The sequence below is a fragment of the Martes martes genome (assembly GCF_963455335.1).
Source record: "Martes martes genome assembly, chromosome: 8".
Lineage (NCBI taxonomy): Eukaryota > Metazoa > Chordata > Mammalia > Carnivora > Mustelidae > Martes > Martes martes.
Window position 1 is genome coordinate 63,476,873 of NC_137895.1, and position 24,597 is coordinate 63,501,469.

The 24,597-nt window shown below is 42.6% G+C and overlaps 2 protein-coding genes across 2 annotated transcripts; both read left to right on the top strand.

The window, feature by feature from the left end:
* Positions 1-3,824: 3,824 nt before the first annotated feature.
* LOC308347074 (cationic amino acid transporter 3-like) lies at positions 3,825-5,570 on the top strand (the record flags this gene model as incomplete). Its single annotated transcript, XM_080810233.1, has 1 exon — positions 3,825-5,570. The coding sequence occupies one exon, from the start codon at positions 3,825-3,827 to the stop codon at positions 5,568-5,570; it is 1,746 nt and encodes a 581-aa protein (XP_080666359.1).
* Positions 5,571-15,605: 10,035 nt separating this feature from the next.
* Positions 15,606-17,414, top strand: LOC308346924 (cationic amino acid transporter 3-like; the record flags this gene model as incomplete). The annotated part of the gene is made up of 2 exons (XM_080810032.1): positions 15,606-16,925; positions 17,025-17,414. 2 exons carry the CDS (start codon positions 15,606-15,608, stop codon positions 17,412-17,414), a joined length of 1,710 nt encoding a protein of 569 aa, XP_080666158.1.
* Between the last annotated feature and the right edge of the window lie 7,183 nt (positions 17,415-24,597).

Below are 24,597 nucleotides of genomic sequence, written 5' to 3' on the forward strand. Positions count from 1 at the left end.
TAGGAACAGCGTGTTTGAAGGTATCCAGTTAGAGTCCTTTGAATTTCAGGGGAAATTATATGGAATATACTAATTTCATTGTCTCATGAGGGCTAACTAACAGGGTTGACTGTTTAGTGGATGATTTTGAAGCTAGACATTTATAAAAACTAAGTATTATCAACTTTGGGGGACTTTGGATCAGATTTCAATATTAAATATTAGTTAAGTTACATTAAATCCATATTGTTTGCTAGGCACTGAACTAAGAACTTTACAGGCATCATTTCACTTACTCCTCACAACTATCCTAGGTGGTATTTACTTGATTATTCAACTATTGTGGAAACTAAAGCCCCAAGAGGAGAACTAATTTGTCCAGAGTCACCAGATGGGAGGTTGAGGTGCGATTTGAACCTGAACAGTCTACCTAAAGAACCTTACTCCTAATGACTCAACTGTGCTGCCTTCCTGTAAAGGAAACTTCTAGAATCTCTTCCCCTTGAACTTGAGGACAGTTTCTTGTCACTTGTGTGGTTTAGAGCAGTCATTGGAAGTGCAGGGCTAGTGGACAAGAATCTCCTAGGGAGAGGATCTGAAGTTTGAAAATGTCCCCAGTTGTCGTCATTATGCTTCCCTCTGTCCCCCAAAGTGAGAGCCTCTGCCTTAGGATATCCTACCTGGATTATAGGGCCTGAGAATGAAGTTTCTGTAACTGGGTATGGGTTATTAGTTGCCTATAACCCAAGACATTCTCATATTTTTTTAAAGATTTTATTTATTTATTTTACAGAGAGAGAGAGAGATCACAAGTAGGCAGAGAGGCAGGCAGAGAGAGAGGAGGAAGCAGGCTCCTCACTGAGCAAAGAGCCTGATGTGGAGCTTGATCCCAGGACCCTGAGATCATGACCCAAGCTGAAGGCAGAGGCTTAACCCACTGAGCCACTCAGGTGCCCCTCTCATATTTTTAAAACAAGCATCCTCAAAAGGAAGCAATTCTTTATCACTTATGTGTGGCTTATAGCTGCCATGAATGATGTGTAGTCAAGGTTTTCCATTCAAATTTTTCATTTTGATTGGCTTCTTTAAGGAAGGTGATACCATCCATATCTCTACCTGAGCCAGTTATTATAAAAGCTGCTTGGCTACAAAGTATGTATTTCAAACTCAAGTAGACATGAATTCTAGATTCTGTGCTCTTTTGGGTTTCTCTTCTCAGTGTGGTCATTTGGTTAACAAATACTTATGAGCATCTACATCAGTCTGATAGAGGAGACAGGCAGCTGGCCTGGAATTTAGATACCTTAATATCAATGGCACATGGGGGAAGCCAGGTGCTATGAGAGCACATTGGAAGGGCAACATAAGGGTCAGGGGAGATTTCCAGGGAAGTAACTTCTAAGCTGGGAACTGAAAGAGAAGTGTGGTTTGGCTACATGAAGGGGCCAAAATGTCATTAAAGGCAAGGGAACAGGGTGAGTGTAGAAATTCGCAGCTGGAGCAGGAACTGGGGAGGGGATGAGGCTAGAGAAATTAACTCAAGTCAGATTATGAAGGAAGGAGGGACTATGAAGGAAAGGCAGTGGGGAATCATTGAAGAGTTTGAAGCCTGGGGGCCAGTGGGAGACACCTCAATAACATTTATTAATATAGACAGGTTCCATGAGTGAAGAATTGGCTCTCCTTATCTCTCACATATTATTGTTGGTAAATCATAACATTGGAGCTGGTAAGTGGCAAATAAGGAGTCCAGATAGATGGATTTGTAGACAGAAGGTCTGACCCATAACTCAAGGGTTCCTTTTGATCACTATAGAGATGACTTCTCAATTTTGATTTGATCTTTCTATCTTTAAAAACCTCTGACAATATTTCCTAAAATTCCCTCAAACCAAAGCATGAGTAGGGAGGATAGAGGGGGCTGCATGTCTTTCTTTTCTCCGTTCTTCACTACTCCTTTGTGAGGCTTGGCTGTGAACTATTACTCCCGACACTTTCTCCCCTGAGAAGGAAACCATTTGAATGTAGCAGGAGAGTAGGGGGAAGAAGGACCCTCATGACAGTTCCTTCATTAAGAAAATATATTTGGCATACTGAGAGCACGTTTTGAATGAGTTAAAAATAACTCCATCTGAAAAATTAATAGGGAGTCACAAGTGAGTGTTTTAGTAGAAGCTCACAGAGCCGGGCAGATTCTCCAGGACCCTGGCAGCTGAAATCACAGGGTGTGTATAGAGCACAATGTGGCTAGTGAGGAGACTGTCTAAAGAAGTGAATTCACCTTCTCTCCTGAAACCCAGAGAGGAGGAAACAAAGGAATTGTTTTGGTCATGAGCTTCTGAGCTAGATGACTTATTTTTCTCCCTTTGGATCACACTCTCATGGCTGAGAACATGAAAATTATGGTGAATTTTGCCTGGATGATTTGGGTGAGATGTACTGAATTTTGGAATTCACAAAACTATCTTCCTGGCTCCTCTCCCATCTCAGTCCTGGACACTGGGTTGGCTGCTCCCACCATTTCTCCAGTATTTCCTTCCCAGATAGCCTGGTCATCTCCTTTTTGCAGGTGTTTATGAAGGTCCTGTCCCTTTCTCCCTCTTCCTCTCTGTTCACAGCACCCCTGTGGGCCAAGTGGATAAAGGAAAGGGGAAGACTGTACATTCTTGGCCATCAGTACAGCTAAATGGATGATGCAGAATGAGGAGAAAGGGGTGGCAAAGTGCCACCCAACCTTGGCTAGCTGATGTTGGGGTAAGGGTTTGTTTTCTTTCTTTAAAGATTTTATTATTTATTTATTTATTCATTCATTCATTCGTTCATTCATGGGAGACAGAGAGAGAAAGAGGCAGAGGGGGAAACAGACTCCCCACCAAGCAGGGAGCCCAATGCAGGACTCAATCCTAAGACCCTGGGATCACAACTGGAGCTGAAGGCAGATGATTAACCAACTGAGCCACCCAGGGGACCTGGGGTAAGGGTTTTAAGACCAGTGGACCAATATTTGTATTCTAACCTTAGATGATGTTTTTAAAATGATTCTGTAATTGTAACAAGGACCACTAGTTTGTGAATTAATGTGTCATAACTCATGCTCAAGTACCATGCATATCCTGTATATGAATAACCGCACAGTACATTCATGCCCTGTTGTGTCTTACAGCTTAATTAGTACATGAACCTACACGACTTAGATGAACTCAAATAGGATTATGTCATGTGGTGTGCACAACAGGAGAGTGTGGGGGGAAAGTCAGTTGATTTTTATTTCTTGGAGAGTCAGTTGATTTTTATTTTTCTTTTTTTTTTAATTTTTTTATTTGACAGAGAGACAGCAAGAGAGGGAAAAACAAGCAGGGAGGGCGTGAGAGGGAGAAGCAGGCTCTGTGCTGAGCAGGGAGCCCAATGTGGGGCTCCATCCCAGGACCCAGGATCATGACCTGAGCTAAAGGCAGACACTTAATGACTAAGCTACCCAGGTGCCCTGCCAGTTGATTTTTCTTTGATCTTTTGGTGTTAGTTTCTGTGATACTTGGGCTGCAACAGGTGACATGTGACTTCTGAGCATTGGTTAAACACCGTTGTTCAGTAAATATTTATTGTTTCCTTAGGCATATGGAGTGACAGCACATATAAGAAAAATACGAAGCAGCAGCCTGAAACCTGAGCAATGGAACTCAGCAGCCCCAACCCAACTCCACTTAACTCAGCCTCACCGAACCTGATCTGAGACACTCAGTAACCTGCCCTTGCTACAGCTCTCTGATATGGAATCCTCTTCAATTCCAGCTAGAAGGCTGTGTCAGACACTTCACATATTCGGTCAAAAGCTGATACGCAGACGAATGCTAGAACAAGATGAGGCTAAGATTGACTCTGACAGAAGCCTGAGCACTCTGGATTTAGTGGCCCTGGGTGTGAACCTCACAATAGGTGTAGCTGTGTATATCCTGGCTGGTGAGGTGGCCAGTAATCAAGCAGGACCATCCATTGTGATCTGCTTTTTGGTGTCTGGCCTAACTTCATTATTGGCTGGATTGTGCTATGCAGAGTTTAGTGCCCAGATTCCCCTTTCTGGCTCTGCATATCTCTACGCCTATGTCACTGTAGGTGAAATCTGGGCCTTCATCACTGGCTGGAACCTCATCTTCTCCTATGTTGCTGATACAGCCAATATGGGCTTTGCCTGGATTTCAGCTTTTGACAACCTGTTTGGGTACCAGATTTCTCAGGCCCTTAGTGAAAACATCTTATTGCATTTTCCCCAGGTCCTTGCAGAGATTTTAGGCTTCTTTATTGTGGGCCTTGTGTTTTTGCTCATTGGATTGCTGACTTTGAGGTTTAGGGAGTCGATGCTGTTAACCAAAGTGGTCACATTGGTGAGACTTTTGATTCTCAGTTTTGTCATCATCTCTGGCTTCATTAAGGGGGACCTGCACAACTGGAAGCTCACAGAAGAAGACTACAGAAAGGATGAACTCAATGGCACCTCTAGCTTGGGCCCTCTGGGCTCTGGAGGATTCATGCCTTTTGGCTTCCAGGGGATTTTCCATGGATCAGCTACCTGTTTCTATGCATTTACAGGTTTCGATAACATTGTTACCAGAGTTGAAGAAGCCCAGAACCACCAGCGTTCCATCCCCATGGGCATTGTGTTGTCACTGCTCATCTGTGTTTTGGTGTATTTTGGTGTCTCTGCAGCCCTTACACTTATGGTTCCTTACTACCAGATTCAACCTGGGAGCACATTGCCTGAGGCTTTTCTCCATATTGGCTGGGCCCCTGCCTATTATGCTGTAGCTTTGGTATTCCTCTGTAGTCTTTCTGTCAGGCTCTTGGTTTATATGTTCCCCATACGTCAGTTGATATATGTCATGGCAAAGGATGGCCTCCTGTTCCCTGTCCTTGCCAGAATCCATACCGGCACCTATATGCTCGTCATGGCCACTGTGATCTTTGGCATTATTGCAGCAATCATGGCATTCTTCTTGAGACTTGCTGATCTTCTGCAACTCACGTCAATTGGGACCCTGCTAGCTTATTCCCTGATGGCTTTTTGTGTTCTCATTGTTAGGTATCAGCCAGAGAGAAAGAAGGGGAAAAATGAAGTTCAGACACAGGAGGAGAATGGGGGAAATCAAGCACAGGAACAGAAGGAGACCGCACCTGCCACAGAGAAGCTGACTCTACAAGGACTATTTTTTCCAGGCAGCCCCACCCCCACTCCACTCTCTGGCCACGTTGTCTATGTTTGCTCCTCACTGCTTGTTCTGCTGCTGACTCTCCTCTGCCTGGTGCTGGCCCACTGGCCAGGTCTGCTTTCTGGAGACCCAGGGCCGATCACAGTGGTTGTGCTGCTCCTGGTGCTCATCACTGGGATCACTGGGGTCATCTGGAGACAGCCACAGAGCTCCTCTCCCCTTCCCTTTAAGGTCCCTGCTCTGCCTCTCCTCCCACTCTTGAGCATCTTTGTGAATGTTTGCCTTATGACGCAGATGTCAGCTGTCACCTGGGCCCTAATTAGTATCTGGATGCTGATTGGGTTTGTTATCTACTTCACGTATGGAATCCAGCACAGCCTGGTTGCATAGCCCCACTGAAGTTAGGGCCCAAACTCTAGACTTTGAACTCAGCAGTGCCAATACATATTTGATTTGACATCATCACCCCGAATGCTGTGTGGTCCTCTGCACAACAATGGAGAGTACTCCTGAGCACATACAAAGCTATGCCTCCCATGGCATGTTGGTGGGAGAACACTAATAGAGCTCTGTATTCATTGTGTAGTGAAGGACGTGTCTTTTCTCTTCCTCCCCCTTTTTTTTTCTGTCTCCTTTTAGTTGTGTCTGTAGCTGCTTGCTGGCTTTAAAAAAAATTATTAAAATAAAATAGAAAAAATGTTTTTGTTTCTTTGGATAAATATCCAGTAGTGGGAATACTGGATCATATGGTAATTCTATTATTAATATTTTGAGGAATCTTGGTGCCATTTTCACAGTGGTTGCATTGATTACATTCCCAAGAAGAGTACACAAGTGTTCCTTTTCTCCACATCCTCTCTAATACTTTTTGTCTTTCTAGATGTAGGTATTCTGACAGGTATAAAGTGATATTTCATTGTAGTTTTTATTTACATTTCCCTGAGGTTTAGTGACGCTGAATATCCTTTTATGTGTCTGTTGGTCATCTGTTTGTCTTCTTTGGAAAAATATTTAGATCTTCTGCCCATTTTAAAACTGGATTTGTTTTTCTTGTGTGTGTGTAAGTTCTTTATGTCTTTTGGGTATTAACCCCTTATTGGATATATTTTTTTTTAAGATTTTATTTCTTCATTTGACAGAGATCATGAGTAGGCAGAGAGGCAGGCAGAGAGGAAGGGAAGCAGGCTCCCTGCTGAGCAGAGAGCCCGATGTGGGGCTCGATCCCAGGACCCTGAGATCATGACCTGAGCCGAAGGCAGAGGCTTTAACCCACTGAGCCACCCAGGTGCCCCCCCCCTTATTGGATATATTATTCGCCAATATCTTCTCCCATTCAATAAGTTGCCTTTTTGTTTTGTTGATGATTTCCTTTTCTGTGAAGAAGTGCTTACATGAATTCAAAAAGACATATGCACCCTTATATTTATTGCAGCATTATTTACAATTGGATATGGAAGGAACCCAAGCGTCCATTGACAGATGAATGGATAAAGAAGATGTAGTAGTATGTGCATACACACACACATACACAGTGGAATACTACCTAGCTATAAAAGAGAATGAAATGTTACCATTTATAACAACACAGAGAGACATAGAGGGTATACATTAAGTGAAATAAGTCAGACTGAGAAAGACAAATATATGATTTCACTCTTACATAGGAAATAAAACTAACAAACTAAAAAGAGAGACCAAAAAAAAAAAAAAAAAAACCCACCCCATACTCCAACACAAGGAACAAACTGGAGGTTGCCAAAGTGGTTGGGGTAAGGGAATGGGTAAAATAGATAAAGGGAATGAAGAATATATGAGTACACTTATCTTGATGAGCTCTGAGAAATGTGTGGAATTGTTGAATCATCATATTGTACACTTGAGAGTAATATGACAACACTGTATGTCAATTACACTTCAACAAAAAAAAAAGAAAATGAAAGAAACCAGAAAATACAAAAACAAAAAAAGATGAAATATGACCTCTGCTCTTAAGGAGCTTATATTCTAATACAAAGGGTAAGGCATAGAGTAACAGAATTAGAAAGTGTTATCATTAGTAACATACAAATAAATTGTCTTATGAATTTAGAGTGGAGGATGACCACTTGTGGCTGGCACAGAGATGAGGATTGATTGGTGAAAACAGAAGACTTTATAAAGGAATGGCATTGGGATTAGTTGGCTCTCCCCACAAACAGATAGGATTTGCCACACATGGGCACACACAAAGGAAGATACTGTACGCAGAGAGAAAGTCACTACAAAAAGCACAAGAAAACAAAACAGTGCTCAGAGCACACTGAGCAGAATGTGTAGCTTGAGCCTTGGCTGTGTGAGCGGACAACAGAGCATGCACATGAGGACTGGAGCCAGAGCTTTCCTCTGAGCACAAAGAACTTTGGCTTTGAACTCAATACCCATGCTGAAAATCCCCAGGTTTGTTTCTTCTATTTGGCCTTATCTTCATTCTTCAACTGTAAAGTTTCTCTACTGTTGTCTGCTTTGGTCCACCTGCTCACAGAGTGTACAGCTGAGAACCAAGTGTCCTGGGTTCCTGTTTCCACTAGTAACTAGCAATATGACCTTGGGCAAGCCTCTCAGTTCCTTCCACGCTTTGCTTATGTATCCATAATGTAAGAGGTCACAACCGATTTCTGAAGTTCCATTTACTTGAAAAATTCTAGGAATTCCTCTGGTTCTTCTGTCCTGTTGTTCTCTCAACAAGGTCTCTCTATTACTACACACCATCTGAACCAGCATCTTGCCCACTTTTCACTACAACCCATAGTTGGAGCTTTAGGGGTCCAGTATATAACACCCCATTTCCCCCTCCTGTGTTTGGAACCTATGGAAATCATGACATAGAAACAGATGGTTAAACCATCAGCTTTAGATCTGCAGCCTAATTGGCTTCCTAATCCTGCATCACTAAATTAGATACAGTCCTCTTCACAAGTAGTGCTGAGCACCCTCTGCCTCCCTACCACAGGAGAGAATCTCCTTTTGTTAAATAAGAATGCATGTGTCCTATCGGCATAATGGTTCTGGATAAAAAAGGGAATCCAACAAAAAACGAAGAGGCTGAGCTGGGTATGTCTGTCTCTCAAATCACTAATCAAAGTCACAGTAAGGGGTGAGTAGAAAGAGGCCAGGATTAGTACTCTGTTCAGTGGTGTTCCAACATTATTGGGTGCCACCTCACTTGGAGTGCTTAAAAGAACACAAATTGCTGGGTCCCATCCCCAGCTTTCGGAATTCAGTACGTCTGGATGGGGCCCAGAACTTGTCCTTCTAACAAGTTCCTAGGTGATGCCTGGTGACGCTCCCAAGAGTCCAGGGATTCCACTTTGAAAACTTATTTGTGGAGCATAACAAATAACATAGAGGACAAGGGTAGATGGAGAGGAGAAGGGAGTTGAGGGAAATTGGAAGGGGAGGTGAACCATGAGAGACTATGGACTCTGAAAAACAGCCTGAGGGTTTTGAAGGGGCGGGGGGGGGGGGGGTGGGAGGATGGAGGAACCAGGTGGTGGGTATTAGGGAGGGCACGGATTGCATGGAGCACTGGGTGTGGTGAAAAAACAATGAATACTGTTACACTGAAAAGAAATAAAAAATTAAAAAAAAAAAAAGAAAGAAAGAAAACCAAACTCCAGCTGAAGGCTCTCCATTTATAAAGTTGAAGGGAGGGAAACAAAGAACAGTGTTGTTCATTCAAGGAGTAACAGGGAAAATGAAGCCTTGGGACAAGACAATGCCTGAAACAACCTCCCCTGTTCAGCTCCATCTCTTCCCATGGGAGGTAGGGACGGGCCTGCAGTTGGAAATTGATAGAAGGCCCAACCTGCTCTGACTCCAGGGAATCCTTGAAGGTGAGACTAGCTCCAGCAGGAGCACAACAGGTTTCTTTCTCTGTCTTTCCCCTTCCTTCCACCCATCCTTCCATCTGTCCTTTCTTCTGTCCTTCCTTCCTTCTGTCCCATCTTTCCTTTCTCTCCCTTTCCTTTCTCTCTCTCTCTCTTTCTTTCTTTTAGATTATATTTATTATAAATATATATATTTATATATGTTTATATATTATATATTTATATAAATAATATATAAATTTATATAAATTTAAATGTTATTATTTATAAATATATATTTATTTGAGAGAGAACAAGCGAGCATGCAGTCCTGCACTCAGGAGCTGGGGGGAGGGACCAAGGGGGAGGGAGAGGGAGGGAGAAGCCTAAGCAGACTCTAAGCTGAGCAAGGAGCCCAACTCTGGGCTAGATCTCATGACCCTGAAATTGTGACCTGAGCCCAAAACCAAGAGTCAGGTGCTTAACAAACTGACCCACCCAGGCACTTCAACAGGCATCTTTCTTGATGCACTCAGAGTGTTATGCTTGGTATAGGAGGGCCAGTGTTTTTCTATTGTGTTTATGTAGACCTCTTCCAGGCAGGTTCCTAGGAGGAAAAGGATAGGAGGCTACTTTGTTACTTGTGGAATTTCCCATCTTCCCAATAGGGAGTGGGTGACTCCAGGGAAGCCTGCTAGAGACAGGATTACCCATATACTACCGACTCCCTTAGATACTTTTTGAGAGATTGGTGCAAAAATCTTACAATAGCATCTCAGATTGTTTAGGGAGAGAGAATTTACACCCCATATAGGGAGGAAAATGGACCAACATAGGAGGAATTAATAAATGGATGTTAGACCAAGGCATCATTACTTTGAAAGGGAAGGTGGGTGTAAAAATGGGAAAGAGGTATTGGTTAAGAGACACTTCCTAGAGGAGGATGCCTATGGAGCAACTTGGGAAATAAGAGGAGGATAGGTGAGTTGGAAAAGAAATAGGACAGTAATTCTGGGTTACCTGGATCTTTAAGAGTCATGAAAGATGAGACTTGTGAGGGATGTGTTTCCACACTTGAAGAGAATTTACAAGCCGGGTTTGTATTGGGTATTGTGCCATGGAGTGAGACTCTTGAATCAGAAAAGGATGAGATATGATTCTCATTGCCATCTGGAGGATAGACAGGGAGGAGGACGTGGACAGAAGGATTGTTTCTGGGAGACACTTGTAGCAACTGCTGCAGTCATCTAGATCCTGCTCTTCAAAATACGGTCCATGGTCACTGGGGTGGCTCAGCTGGTTAAGAGTCTGCCTTCAGCTCAGGTCATGATCCCAGGGTCGTGGGATCGAGTCCCAGGCTCCCTGGTCAGTGGGAAGTCTGATTTTCCCTCTACCCATCCCCCTTGTTCATGATCTCTCTCTCTCTCTCTCTCTCTCTCTCAAATAAGTAAATAAAAATCCTTAAAAAAAAAAAAAGTATGGTCCATAAACTAGCAATGTGGGTATCACCTTGGGTGCTTGTTAGAAATGCAGAATCTCATGCTCCAACTTAGACCTACTGATACAGAAGCTGCATTTCTAACAGGGTCCCAAGTGATTTGTGTGTTCTTTACAGTTTAAGAAATGCAGGTGATCCATGATGTGTGTCTGGCCTCAGATAAGCACTATGGAAGGTCTGAAAACTTAGGAATTTGGAGCATAAGAGGAGAGGCCTAGGCTGGGGAAGATGAATTTGGGAAGAGGGGAAGTCTGGGCCCTGGGTACTCTCCTGTCTCCAGGCCTCCCACAATAGTCACTATGCCAGGGTTTAGCACTCTGCCCACTTTGGGGAAATGCCTACTGTGCCCCTCCTGGTGTCTGCCTGGTGATCAGGGGTCTCTCCTGGGGCAAGAATTGCATGCGTCAAAACTGATGCCAATTCTGTTACCCTTATTTCCTATCATGGCCTGAAAGGAACTGGGGAGGTCATGTTAGTCATACCCCACCTCAGGGTTTTACTGTCCCCTTGTCCAGTGAATGATAATGTGATGATAGTAATTCAGGAAACTATGGAGGGTGGGGGGATTGAAATAGGAGTTCTTAACGATTTGTCCTGGAAATTAGGATACTTTCATCTTTCAAAAGCTTTAAGGAGGTATCAGATGAGTACATGAGGGGTTATACCCTGGTAGGGACCAAACTGATGCTTTTTAAGGGATCTTTTGATGATTTTTAGTGGGTTACTAACAAAACATAAGAGCCCTATAATTCCACAGATCTGGAGTGATAGGAAATGAAATAATATTATCAGGTGAGAGCTTTGAGATTTTGAGAATTTTCTTAAGCTTTTGAGGGTTTGTGTACCTCATTTCCAATCAGAATGACTGATAAAGAGAGAATATTGAAGGAAAACAGATAGAGATTGAACATAAGGGGGAATTTTCTGCGATTAGAGGGTGATAGGGGAGATGGGAGAGTGCAGGCCCTCTGGCCATGTGCATGGCTATCTCACTTGGGTTTGGAACATCTCAGATGGACTCCTACTCAGAAACAGGGAAATGTACAAAATGAATTCCCAAAAAATCTTTTTTATCCCAAGAATTCTCCAAACAACTCCTGAAATGAAAGGCTGGGGTGAACATGTAGGAATATGTAAGGTGGTGAGGCATACGAATGATGAGTGACAGAAGAAAAACACCAATCTTCATAGAGCATTGAAATCTGCTAAAAATTTTAAAACAGGTCTTGGATTTAGGAGAATAATTTTCATGTCAGGATCAAATAAGTATTTTATGTTTCCATGGCCTCCCTCTCACAGTGTATTTAGCTTGTCTCTTTGATGAGATTTAAAAACCTCCTAAGGAAAGAACATCTTTTTTATGTATTATGTCTTTTACCTTCAATGTCCCTAAAGTGATGATGATGATAATTATAGCTATTTGTTTAGTACTATGCCCTATATTTTGTACCAAACAGTTTACATGATCACCTATTTAATACAAAATTTCTTTAAGGTGAGTATTATTATGCTCACATTACAAAAGTTGAAACTAAGGCTCAGAGAGGTTAAGTCATTTGTAAAAAGTAAGTGATGAAGCTGGGATCTGTACTAAGATCAAGCATAGGCTATACACTTCATGGAGTAGCCACTCAGTAAGGGATAGATGATCTTTGAAATGTGATGGCATAAAGGTAACTGAAGGCAGTGGATGATTACAAATAGTGAAAAATGAAAACATAATTTCTATTTGTTTCTGGCATGTGGTCAGAGACACACTTAATGACACATATAGCTCACACTCAGACATTCTCTCCTTCACCTTCACTATGTCCCACCTGCAGTGAGGAGCTTGGAAAGGGGAGAAATCATGTGTGTATGTCAAAGTTGTGTGTGTATCTACTATGTGGACATATGTGTTAGAATTTAAATGGAAATATGCGCCAAGTAGTTGGGTATGTTTATTTTGGTAGGTCTATAAATATGAGAATATTTGTTAGACTTTGTGAGTATGGGGTGTGTGTGTGTGTGTGTGTGTGTGTGTGTGTGTGCACAAACCCTGTTTGGTATGTTTGTACCAAACTATGATATTTATTTTTCATTACCTCTCAAAGGCCCATCAATGAATTTTCTTTCTGAGGAGTTTATGGCTAAGATGCTGAGCTACTTGGAGCCCACATACATCTGACACAATCAGACCAGTTTTACAGAGAAAGACAAACAGCAGCCAGAGGCAATGCCCTCTTTACCTTTTTTCTAGCCTAATACACAGACACCCCTCTATGTACACCACCCACATAACCACCTCCCCGCTCCTAGAACCCCCTCATGAAAGACACTAAGAGAAGCCATTTTATTATCTTCTTTGCTTCCAGGTAGGACTCTGTACTTGAGCCATCCCAGAAAGAAAAGAATTAAAAATTATCCCAATTAAGGAATCTAGAGTTGAGTTTATGAAGTACTAGTCATTCATGAAAACAATTTCATAAAAAAGCAATGAGCTTTGAAAATAGCAAGATTGGTAAGAAGAGTTGAATGTTTGTTTTACTCCTTACTTTGTTTACAATTTTTAAAAATCTGAAGTAAAACTTCTGGAAGCAGGAGGCAGAACGACCTGCACAAGGTTTGAAGGCAGACACAGCATAGGAACCCTCTCCTCTACCTTCCAATGACAGTGCTCGGAAGAACTTTTTATGAGAGATTTTTATGACAAACCTTCCATCTGACATTTCACAGCATGTCTGTCCAGAGAAGGAGAAAATATACATATTTATTGACATACAGTGCCAGAAGATCTAGGAAAATGGACTACGGAGAGGGGTTTCTCTCTTTCCCCAGGTATGCAAATAACCTAGTTTAATTAGTGTAGTATATGTTTTTCTGTGCTTTGTGCTATTCTCAGTAACAAGATTAAGAAATCCTTTCATTGCTAATCAAGAACTCAGTAGGGGAAGAGAGAAGGTGGGAGACATACAGATGGAGACATACTGGGTATCCTGTCCCGTTTGAACTTCACACCATGTCACTAAGAGCAGGTGCAAGAGAAATGGGGATAAATGGACCCTGAGCTGGGACCCAGGTCCTGGTTCCTGTCTTCTGTATTCAAAGCCTCCAGATTCCATAGTTTTACCTTGAATTTCACTGGTCCTTGCATTTCACTCTCTCATTATGAGCAAAAGATCAATATCAAATGATGCCCAAAGTTAAGAAATCCATCCCGGTAGCTAGTGTTTTCCTTGGAACTCCACCCTCTCAATATCTGACAGTGAAATGGTACACAACCATCACAGTACAATTTAAATGTTACCTCCAGCCCACACCTTCCTGGATAATCTATATCAGAAGCAATTTACTTTCTTTGCTCTCCTCTACTTCTTTGTGTCAGTCTTACCTTGACTGTCTTTCCACAGCCTGAGTAGGGAGGAGAGTAGGGCCTGCATGAGTTTGTTTTCTCTGTTTTGTATTACCCATTTCCTGAGCATTGCTGTGAATTGTTCCTCCAAAATCTTGTTCCCCTAGAGTAAGGGGTCGTTTGAAGAGCAGCAGGGGAGGAGGAGGAAGAGGGAACCACATGCAGGATTCTTTCTTTAAGAAAACATTCAGATAACAGTTTGAGTGAGTTAAAAATAACTCCTTGTGAAAAATGCATAAGGTGTTACATATTAGTGTTTTAATACAAACACTAATATTTTAATACAAACTGCCCTCACAGAGCAGGGCAGTTTCTCCAGACCCCTAACAGCTGACATCACAGATGGTGCAGGGTGTATATGGAATACAGTGTGGCCAGTGAGGAGACTGTCTGCAGAGGTGAGCTCAACTTCTCTCCTGGAACCTAGAGAGGGAGGAGACAGAGGAACTGTTTAGGTTGTGAACTCCTGAGCTAGGTGACTTACTCCTTTTCTCCATAACCATCACACTGTCATAACTATGGATATGAAAAAGGAAGTGAATTTTTGTCTGGTTGCTTTGGGTGAGGTTTATTGAATGTCAGAATTCACAAAACAGCCTTTTTGCCTCCTTTCCCTTCTCAGTCACCAATCCAGGGTTGACTGCTGACCCCATCTCTCCACTGTTTCCTTCCCAGGCAACCTGGTCCTCTCCCTCTTGCAGGTAGTAATGAAGGCTCTGCCCCTTTCTCCCTCCTCCTCTGGGTTCACAGTGCCCCTGTAGGCCTTGGTGCGAAAGGAAAGGAGTGAAACGTATGTTCTTTGTCATCACAATAGCTAAATGAAAGATGCAGAATGAGGAGAAGGGGGGCCAAAGTGACATCAAACCTTGGGCAGCAGATACTGGGTCTAAGAGTTTAAGACCAAGAGACAAGTATATGTATTTTCAACCCTGACAATATATAAAATATGGGTCTGTAATTGCAAGGAGGCCTCCAGTCCATGAGTTAATGTGTCATAACTCAAGCACTGCACACACATCCTGCATTTGAATTCTTGCACAAAACCATCATGTCCTGTTATGTCTTACCACCTAATTAGTACATGAAACTACATCACTTATGAACTCAAATGGGATTATGTCATGTGGTGTGTCAAAAAAAAAAAGAAAGAAAATGTTGGGATGCCTAGGTGACTCAGTCAGTTGAGAGTCCAACTCTTCATATCAGCTCAGGTCTTGATCTCAGGGTTGTGAGATTGGACCACATCTTGGGCTCCATGCTGGGCAGGGAGCCTACTGAAAAATATAATTAAAGAAACAGACTGTTGGGAGGTATATGGTATTTTTCTGGTGGGAAAGTAGGATTGATTTTCTATAGGACTTTTAGTGTCAGTTTCTGTGATACTTGGGCTGCAACAAGTTACATGAGAATTTTGAATTTTGGATGGTTGGTTGAACATCATTGTTCAGGAAATATTTATTATTTCCCTTGGAATTATGGAAGGATAACATGTACCAGATGAAATATGAAGCAGCAGCTCTGAAGCCAGAGCAAAGGACCTTGGCAACCCCTATCCAACTTGGCTTAACTCAGTCTCACTGATCCAGACCCAACACTCCTGGCTCCCTGGGCTTGCTACAACTCTCTGATCTTTAGAATCTTTCTCAATTCCAGCTAGAAGGCTGTGTCAGGCACTTCGAAGATTTGGTCAAATGCTGGTACACAGACGTCCGCTGGAGCAAAAGGTGGTTGAGTTTGAATTTGTCAGAAGACTGAGCACTCTGGATTCAGTGGTCCTGGGTGTGGGCCACACAGTGGGTGTAGATGTGTATTTCCTGGCTAGTGAGGTGGCCGGTAATCAAGCAGGACCATCCATTGTGATCTGCTTTTTGATGGCTGGCCTAACTTCATTGTTGGCTGGACTGTGTTATGCAGAGTTTAGTGGCCAGGTTCCCCATTCTGGCTTGGCATATCTCTACACCTATGTCACTATAGGTGAAATCTGGGCCTTCATCACAGGCTGGAACCTCATCCTCTCCTTTGTTACTGATGCATTCATTGTGGTTCAGGCATGGATATTAACTTTTGACAATCTGATTGGGAACCGGATCTCTGAGAACCAGCATGAGAGCATTTCACATGTTCCCCAAGTCTTTGCAGACAATCCAACTTACTTTGCTGTGGTTCTTCTGTTGTTGCTCACAGAAATTCAAAAACTGGGCTATCATGAGTACTACATAGTTTTCAAAATGTTCACATTGGTGACACTTTTGGTACTTGGTTTTGTCATCATCTCTGGTTTTGTTAAAGAGGACCTGCACAACTGGAAGCTCACAGAAGAGGACTACATAAAGGCCAGACTCAATGACACCTCTAGCTTGGGCCCTCTGGGCTCTGGAGGATTCATGCCTTTTGGCTTCCAGGGAATTCTCCATGGATCAGCTACCTGTTTCTATGCATTTATAGGTTTCAGCGTTATTGTTACCAGAGTCAAAGAATCACACAATCCCATGTGTTCTATCCCCAAGGCCATTGTGGTTTCACTGCTCATCTGCTTTTTGGTGTATTTTGGTGTCTCTGCAGCACTTACACTCATAGTTCCTTACTACCAGCTTCGACCTGGGAGCACCTTGCCTGAGGCATTTCTCCATATTGACTGGGTCCCTGCCTACTATGTTGTAGCTTTTGCAGTTTATTGTAATATTTTCGTTGGCATCTACTGGGGATTTATGTTCTCCATACGTAGGATGATATACATGATGGCAAAGGATCGCCTCCTGTTCCATTTTCTTGCCAGGACCTGTACTGGCATATATGCCCTTATCATGTCCACTGTGTTCTTTGGCATTGTCACAGCAATCATGGTATTCTTCTTTGGACTCACTGATCTTCTGGACCTCAGGTCAATTGGGACCCTCATATCTTATTCCCTGGTGGTTCTTTGTGTTCTCATTCTCAGGTATCAGCCTGAGAGGAGGAATAGGGGAAATAAAGCACAGGTGCAGGAGGAGAATGGGGGAAATGAAGCACAGGTGCAGGAAGAGAATGGGGGAAATGTAGCACAGATGCAGGAAGAGAATGGGGGAAATGTAGCACAGATGCAGGAAGAGAATGGGGGAAATGTAGCGCAGATGCAGGAGGAGACCGCACCTGCAGCAGAGAAGCTGAGTTTACAGGGACTCTTTTTCCCAGGCAGCTCCACCCCCACTCCACTCTCTGGCCAGATTGTCTGTGTTTGCTCTTCACTGCTTGCTCTGCTGCTGACTCTCCTCTGCCTGGTGCTGGCCCACTGGCCAGGTCTGCTTTCTGGAGACCCAGTGCCAATCACCGTGGCTGTGCTGCTCCTTGTGCTCATCACTGGGACTACTGGGGTCATCTGGAAACAGCCACAGAGTTCCACTCCTCTACACTTTAAGGTCCCTGGTGTGCCTCTCCTTCCACTCCTGAGCATCTTTGTGAATGTTTGCCTTATGATGCAGATGCAGCTGACACCTGGGCCACATTTGGTGTCTGGATGTTGATTGGGTTTGCTCTCTACTTCAGCTATGGCATCCGGCAAAGCCTGGTCTCTTAACCCCACGTAAGGGGTCATGCTCTATAGAGCTTGAACTCAGCAGTGTCAGTACATGTTGGTTTGACATTATCATGCCTGAATGCCATCTGGTTCCCCTACGCAATAAGGGGGAGTACTGTTTTTGCACATGGAGAACTAGGCCTCCCATGGGATTTGGGTGTCGATGTTCACCTTATTTATGGTAAAGTGAAGGATGTGCCTTTGCTCTTTCTCCTTTTTTTAAAATTGTCTACTTTCAACTGTGTCTATGGCAGTCTACTGCCTCTTTAAAAAGGAGCATAAGGAATAACATGGAGGACATGAAGAGATGGAAAGGAAAAGTGAATTGGGGGAAATCATAGGAGGAGATGGACCATTAGAGACTGTGGACTCTGAGAAACAAACTGAGGGTTTTGGAGGGGAGCAGGGTGGGGGGTTGGGTGAGTCTGGTAGTGGTATAAAGGAGGGCACATATTGCATGGAGCACTGGGTGTGATGCATAAACAATGAATATTGGAACACTGAAAAAAACAAAATTAAATTTTAAAAAAATTTTTTAAAAGAAAAATAAAATTAAAAATCAGTATTAAAAGAAATTTGAAAAAATGCTTTCTTTTCCTTTGGTTGAATATACACTAGGGAAGGAGGTGCCTAGTTGGCTCAGTCAGTAGAGCATGACTCTTGATCTCAGGCTGGTGAGTTTAAGCTTCATATTGAATGTAGAACTTACTTGTGAAAAGATCCAGTAGCAGAATTACTGGATCATAAGGTAATTCTGTTTTAAAATTTTTGAGGAATCTGCATTATGTCTTGCATAGTGTGCGCACCAATTGACATTTCTACCAACAATGCATGAGAGTTCCCTTTTCTCCATGTCTTCACCAACACTTGTTTTTCTTGTATTTTTTATTCATCTGTCTTGACAGGTATAAAGTGATATCTTATTGAAGTTTTCATTTGTATTTTCTTGATGATTAGTGATACTAATAGTCTTTTCATGTGTCTGTTGGCCATCTGTATGTCTTCTTTGGAAAAGTATTGATTCAGGTCTCTGCCCATTTTTTAATTGGATTGTTTGGTTTCTTGTATTGAGTTGTGTAAGTTCTTTATGTATTTTGAATATTAATCCCTTATTGATATATCATTTTCAGGCATCCTCTCCCATTCCGTAGGTTGCTTTTTTTTTGGTTGTTGATGGTTTCCTTTTCTGTGCAAAAACATTTTTGTTACATGAATTTGCAAAGATATATGCACTCCTATGATGAATGGAGAAAGAATGTGTGGCATATATGTATATACAATGGACCATTATTCATCTATAAAGAAGAATGGAATCTTGCCATTTGTAAAAACATGGCTGGAGTGGGAGGGTATAATGTTAATTGAAATATGTCGGTCTGAGTAAAACAAATGCCGTATGTTTTCACTTGTATGTGGAATTTAAGAATTTAAAAAATGAAAAGAAAAAAAGTCAAAACAAACAAGCAAATAAGTAACAAAATGAAACAAAAACAAAAACACTCCAGACTCTTAAATACAGGGAACAAACTGGTGGTTACCAAAGAGAAGATTGGTAGGGGAAGGGTGATCTAAATAAAGGGAATTAAGAATACACTAATCTTGAACACTGAGAAATATGTGGAATTGTTGAGTCACTGTATTGTATACTTGGTAGTAATACAAAAGCCCCGTATGTTCATTATACTTAAAAAAAAAAAAAAGGATAAAGGGAAGCCTGGGTGGCTTAGTTGTTTAAGCATGTACATTTGGCAGAGGTCATGATTTCAGGATCCTGGGGATCCAGCCCTGCATCGAGATCCCTGCTAGGGGGACATATGCTTCTCCCTCTCCTTCTGCCCTTCCCTGCCTTGTGCTCTCTCTCTCACTCTACCTCTCAAATGAATTAATAAATTCCTTTAAAAAAAGATAAAACAATGCCCTTCCCTTAAGAAGCTTATATTCTGGGGCGCCTGGGTGGCTCAGTGGGTTAAGCCTCTGCCTTAGGCTCAGGTCATGATCTCAGGGTCCTGGGATTGAGCCCTGCATCGGGCTGTCTGCTCAACAGGGAGCCTGCTTCTCCCCTTCTCTCTCTGCCTGTTTCTCTGCCTACTTGTGATCTCTATTAAATAAATAAATAAAATCTTTAAAAAAAAAAAAAAAGCTTATATTCTTTTTTTTGAAGTTTCCTTCTTTTTTTTAGTATCTTTTTAAACTTTATTTTTTCAGTGTTCCAAGATTCATTGTTTATGCACTACACCCAGTGCTCCATGCAATACATGCCCTCCTTAATACCACCAGGATCACACAACCTTTCACCCCCCTCCCCTCCAAAACCCTCAGTTTGTTTCTCAGAGTCCACAGTCTCTCATGGTTTGTCTCCCCCTCTGATTTCCTCCAATTCACTTCTCCTCTCCTTCTCCCAATGTCCTCTGTGTTATTCCTTATGCTCCACAAGTAAGTGAAACCATATGGTAGTTGACTCTCTCTGCTTGATTTATTTCACTCAGCATAATCTCCTCCAGTCCCATCCATGTTGATACAAAAGTTAAAGTTGGGTATTCATCCTTTCTGAAGGAGACATAATATTCCATGGTATATATGGGCCATATCTTCTTTATCCATTTGTCTGTTGAAGGACATCTTGGTTCTTTCCAAAGTTTGGCAACTGTGGCCATTGCTGCTATGAACATTGGGGTACAGATGGCCCTTCTTTTCATTACATCTCTATCTTTGGTGTAAATACCCAGTAGTGCAATTGCAGGGTCATAAGATAGCTCTATTTTTAGTTTCTTAAGGAATATCCATACTGTTTTCCAAAGTGGCTGTACCAACTTGCATTCCCACCAACAGTGTAAGAGGGTTCCCCTTTCTCCACATCCTCTCCAACACTTGTTGTCTACTGTCTTGTTAATTTTGACCATTCTAACTGGTGTAAGGTGGTATCTCAATGTGGTTTTGATTTGAATCTCCCTGATGGCTAGTGATGATGAACATATTTTCATGTGTCTGTTAGTCATTCATATGTCTCTTTGGAGAATTGTCTGCTTGTGTCTTCTGCCCATTTTTTGACATGATTATCTATTTTTTGGGTGTTGAGTTTGAGGAATTCTTTATAGCTCTTGGATATCAGCCCTTTGTCTGTAGTGTCATTTGCGAATATCTTTTCCCATTCCGTAGGTTGTCTCTTTGTCTTGTTGACTGTAAGAAGCTTATACTCTAATATGAGGGTAAAGCATAGCTGTAACACAAAGTAGAAAGTGTTGCCACAAGGAATATACAAATCAAATGTCTTGGGAACTCAGAGTGGAGGGTGATCATTTGTGGCTGGCATAGGGGTGAGTGTTGATTAGTGAAATCAGAGAAGACTTTGCAGAGGAATAGCATTTGAGTTGGCTGTCTTCAGGGATAGGATTTCACCTATCTGCTTCACACATGTGCAGCAGAGAGAGATTGCAAGCAGAGAAATCAAATCAAGAAAAGCACAGGAGGGGCGCCTGGGTGGCTCAGTGGGTTAAAGCCTCTGCCTTTGGCTCAGGTCATGATCCCAGGGTCCTGGGATCGAGCCCCACATCGGGCTCTCTGCTCAGCAGGGAGCCTGCTTCCTCCTATCTCTCTGCCTGCCTCTCCGCCTACTTGTGATCTCTCTCTCTGTGTCAAATAAATAAATAAAATCTTTAAAAAAAAAAAAAGAAAGAAAAGCACAGGAAAGAGGACAAGATGGCAGGGAAGTAGGAGGAGGCGCCGTTTCAACCTGTAACCTAAAGTGAGCTGATTACCTACCAAAGAACTCCAATCATCCATGAAATCAGCCTGAGATCAGAATTATACACGTCTGGATCTCTACAGGGGCAGAAGACACCAGTGGACAGGTAAAGTGGGGTGGGAACATTGGACTGATATTGGAAGATAAACAAAAGGGGGAGGGACCCACCAGAGGCGACCTACTGGAAAGGAATACCCGAGTACGAGAGTGCCCTGCGTCTGGGGACCAGCATTAACTTGGAGTCTGGTTGAAAACACTCAAAAAGAGCAAAGGATCCTGGAGGGGCGGGGGGTGCAGGGCGGGAATTGTGGGAATCAGGGCAGCTAGGGACAGGGGCTTAAGTCCTGGGATCCAGGACAGCCTCCCCTGGCGCTGAGCCAGAGAGAGTGTGGCAGAGAAACCAGGTCTTGGTCCCTGAGCCGCCAGCGCGCCCGAGAACGTGTGGATTCCAGCTCCCGTGAGGGGCTGGGAGCTGCGCCAGACGGCAGAACGCGCACCTTGCTATCAGGCTGAGATGCGCGCGCCCCACACCCACCCCGGGGAGAGGTGCACCAAGGCCCAGCCTGGTGCTCTGGGACCCGCACTAGAGCCTGAGACGTGCGCGCCCCCCACCCTCCCCTGAGAGAGTTGCACTCAAGCCCTGCGCTCGTAGACCCGGAAAGACCAGGCACCCCCAGCCCGGGCCAGCGGGAAAATCTCAGTGTGCGATTGCTGCTTGGAACCTCTCTGGCGTTCTGGAGCTGCCCAGACAGCCGCCACTGCCGTGGTTTTGCTTAAAAGCAAGAGATCCTGTGTCCCCAGGGACCGCGACTCGGAACCTGCTCTGCCAGTGGCCACGGGGGAATTTATATGGGCTCTGCAGCACCCACAGGGGAGCAGACTGAGGCTTCTCTCTGAGAGGGAGGTCGCGGTGCAGTTTGCTTTCCTCTAAACCTCCAAAAACCATCAAAAGCTGTCAAGGTGAGAGAAAAGAAGTGAACAAACATAAAAACCTCCAGAGAACAAAAGCCTGAAAAAAACGGTTTCCTCAGAGCCCACCCCCTTGAGGGGGGCGGGAGGACTTAACTCAGGGAACATTATTGACTGAAAACCCACACGGCAGGCCCCTCCCCCAGAAAACCAACCAGGAAAGAAAAAAAGAAAAAAAAAAGACTACAAGAGAACAACCACCACTACTTCATAGATACAACTTTTATTTTTAACTCGTTCCCACTATTCTGGTTCATTTTTTTTTCTTTTTTTATATAGATAATTTTTTAACCTATTTACCATCACAGTGAGATGTCCAGTACATCACATTCCATAATAACCTTCTAACCTGAACTTTTTGATACATACACCTGTGTTTTTCTTTTGCTTTTCTATTTTTTTTAATTTTTTTTTAATTTTAGTTTAGTTTAGTCTAGTTTATTCCTTTTTTATTTTTATTTTCTAATATTCATATAGAGTTAAACTTCAAGGTAACCCCCTTCCCCCAATCAATGCTACCCCTATAGGTACACCAATTTTTAATCCCCCTTTATCTTAGGAAAGTTGAGTCCTTTAACAAAGATATCAAGATACATCCAGGAAGAATCAAAATAACCTTCCTCGCCCACACTGAGACTTTATAACCACTTTCCCATCTTTTTCTTCCACCAGTGTTTCTGTGTATTTGTGTTTGTCCTAATAGTATATAAATCTTATACTTGGGGTTCTTTTTGACGAGGTTCTTACTTTTTTTGCTTTTATATATATATTTTTTTTTCTCTTGTCATATACTTTTATCAGTCTTTTTGTTTGTCTGTTTTTGTTTGTATACTTCAGAAATCTTACCTTGGGGCCCATTTGAGCTGAACCTTCTCTTTTATCTTCCCTTTTTTTCCTGTCTATCTCTCTCTCTCTTTTTTCTTTTTCTTTTCTTTTTTCTTTCATTTGGGTGGGGAATTCTGAGTGCTCAGAAGCATTCCAGGGTGCACCTTGACTACACCACGGTCGACACATCCAGCTACATCCGTTCAATCATCTCTCACCAAAATGACTAGGAGGAGGAATGCCCAAAAGAAGAAAAATTCAGAGGATGGGCCTTCTGCAACAGAGCTAATGGCTATCAACATAGACAATATGTCAGAAAGAGAATTCAGGCTAACAATTATACAGGCAATAGCTAGGTTGGAGAAAGCCATGGATGACCAAACGGAATTGATTAGGGCAGAGCTGAAAGCCAGCAGGGATGATGTTCACAATGCTCTCAATGAGTTCCAATCTAATCTAAATTCTCTAAAAGCTAGGGTAACTGAGACAGAAGATAGAATTAGTGATCTGGAGGACAAACAGATAGAAAGTATCAGGAGGAAGCCTGGAACAAACAGCTTAGAAGCCACAAAAACAGAATCAGGGAAATAAATGATGCCATGAAACGTTCCAACATCAGAATTATTGGAATCCCTGAAGGGGAGGAGAAAGAAAGAAGTCTAGAAGATATAGTGGAACAAGTTCATGAAAATGGTCCCAATCTCGCGAATGGAACCAGCGTTCGTGTATTAGAGTCAGAACGGTCTCCCCCCAAGATTATAGATTCCAAAAAAACATCCAGGCACCTGATAGTAAAATTGAGAAATCATAATTGTAGATACAATCTCTTGAAAGCCGCTAGGACAAAGAAGCTCCTTACGTACAGAGGAAAGCCCATCAAAATAATGTCACACCTGTCCACAGAGACCTGGCAAGCCAGAAAGGGCTGGCAAGATATATTCAGGGCACTAAATGAGAAGAACATGCAGCCAAGAATACTTTATCCAGCAAGACTGACATTCAAAATGGATGGAGAGATAAAGAGTTTCCAAGACCAGCAAGACTTAAAAGAGTATGCAACCACCAAGCCGACACTGCAGGAAATATTAAGGGGGGTTCTATAAAAGAGGAAAAATCCTAAGAATAGCATTGAACAGAAATATAGAGACAATCGACAGAAAGAAAGACTTCAAAGATAACACGATGTCAATAAAAACGTACCTATCAATAATCACTCTCAATGTGAATGGCCTAAATGCACCCATAAAATGACACAGGGTTGCAGATTGGATAAAACGACAGAACCCATCCATATGTTGTCTACAAGAGACCCATTTTGAACCTAAAGATACACTCAGACTGAAAGTGAAGGGATGGAGAAGCATCTTTCATGCCAATGGGCCTCAAGAGAAGGCCGGGGTAGCAATCCTCATATCAGATAAATTAGATTTTAAACTAAAGACGGTAGTCAGAGATACAGAAATACACTACATCATTCTTAAAGGGACTATCCACCAAGATGATCTAACAATTGTAAATATCTATGCCCCCAATATGGGAGCAGCCAATTACATAAGAAAACTATTAATCAAGATAAAGAGTCATATTGATATGA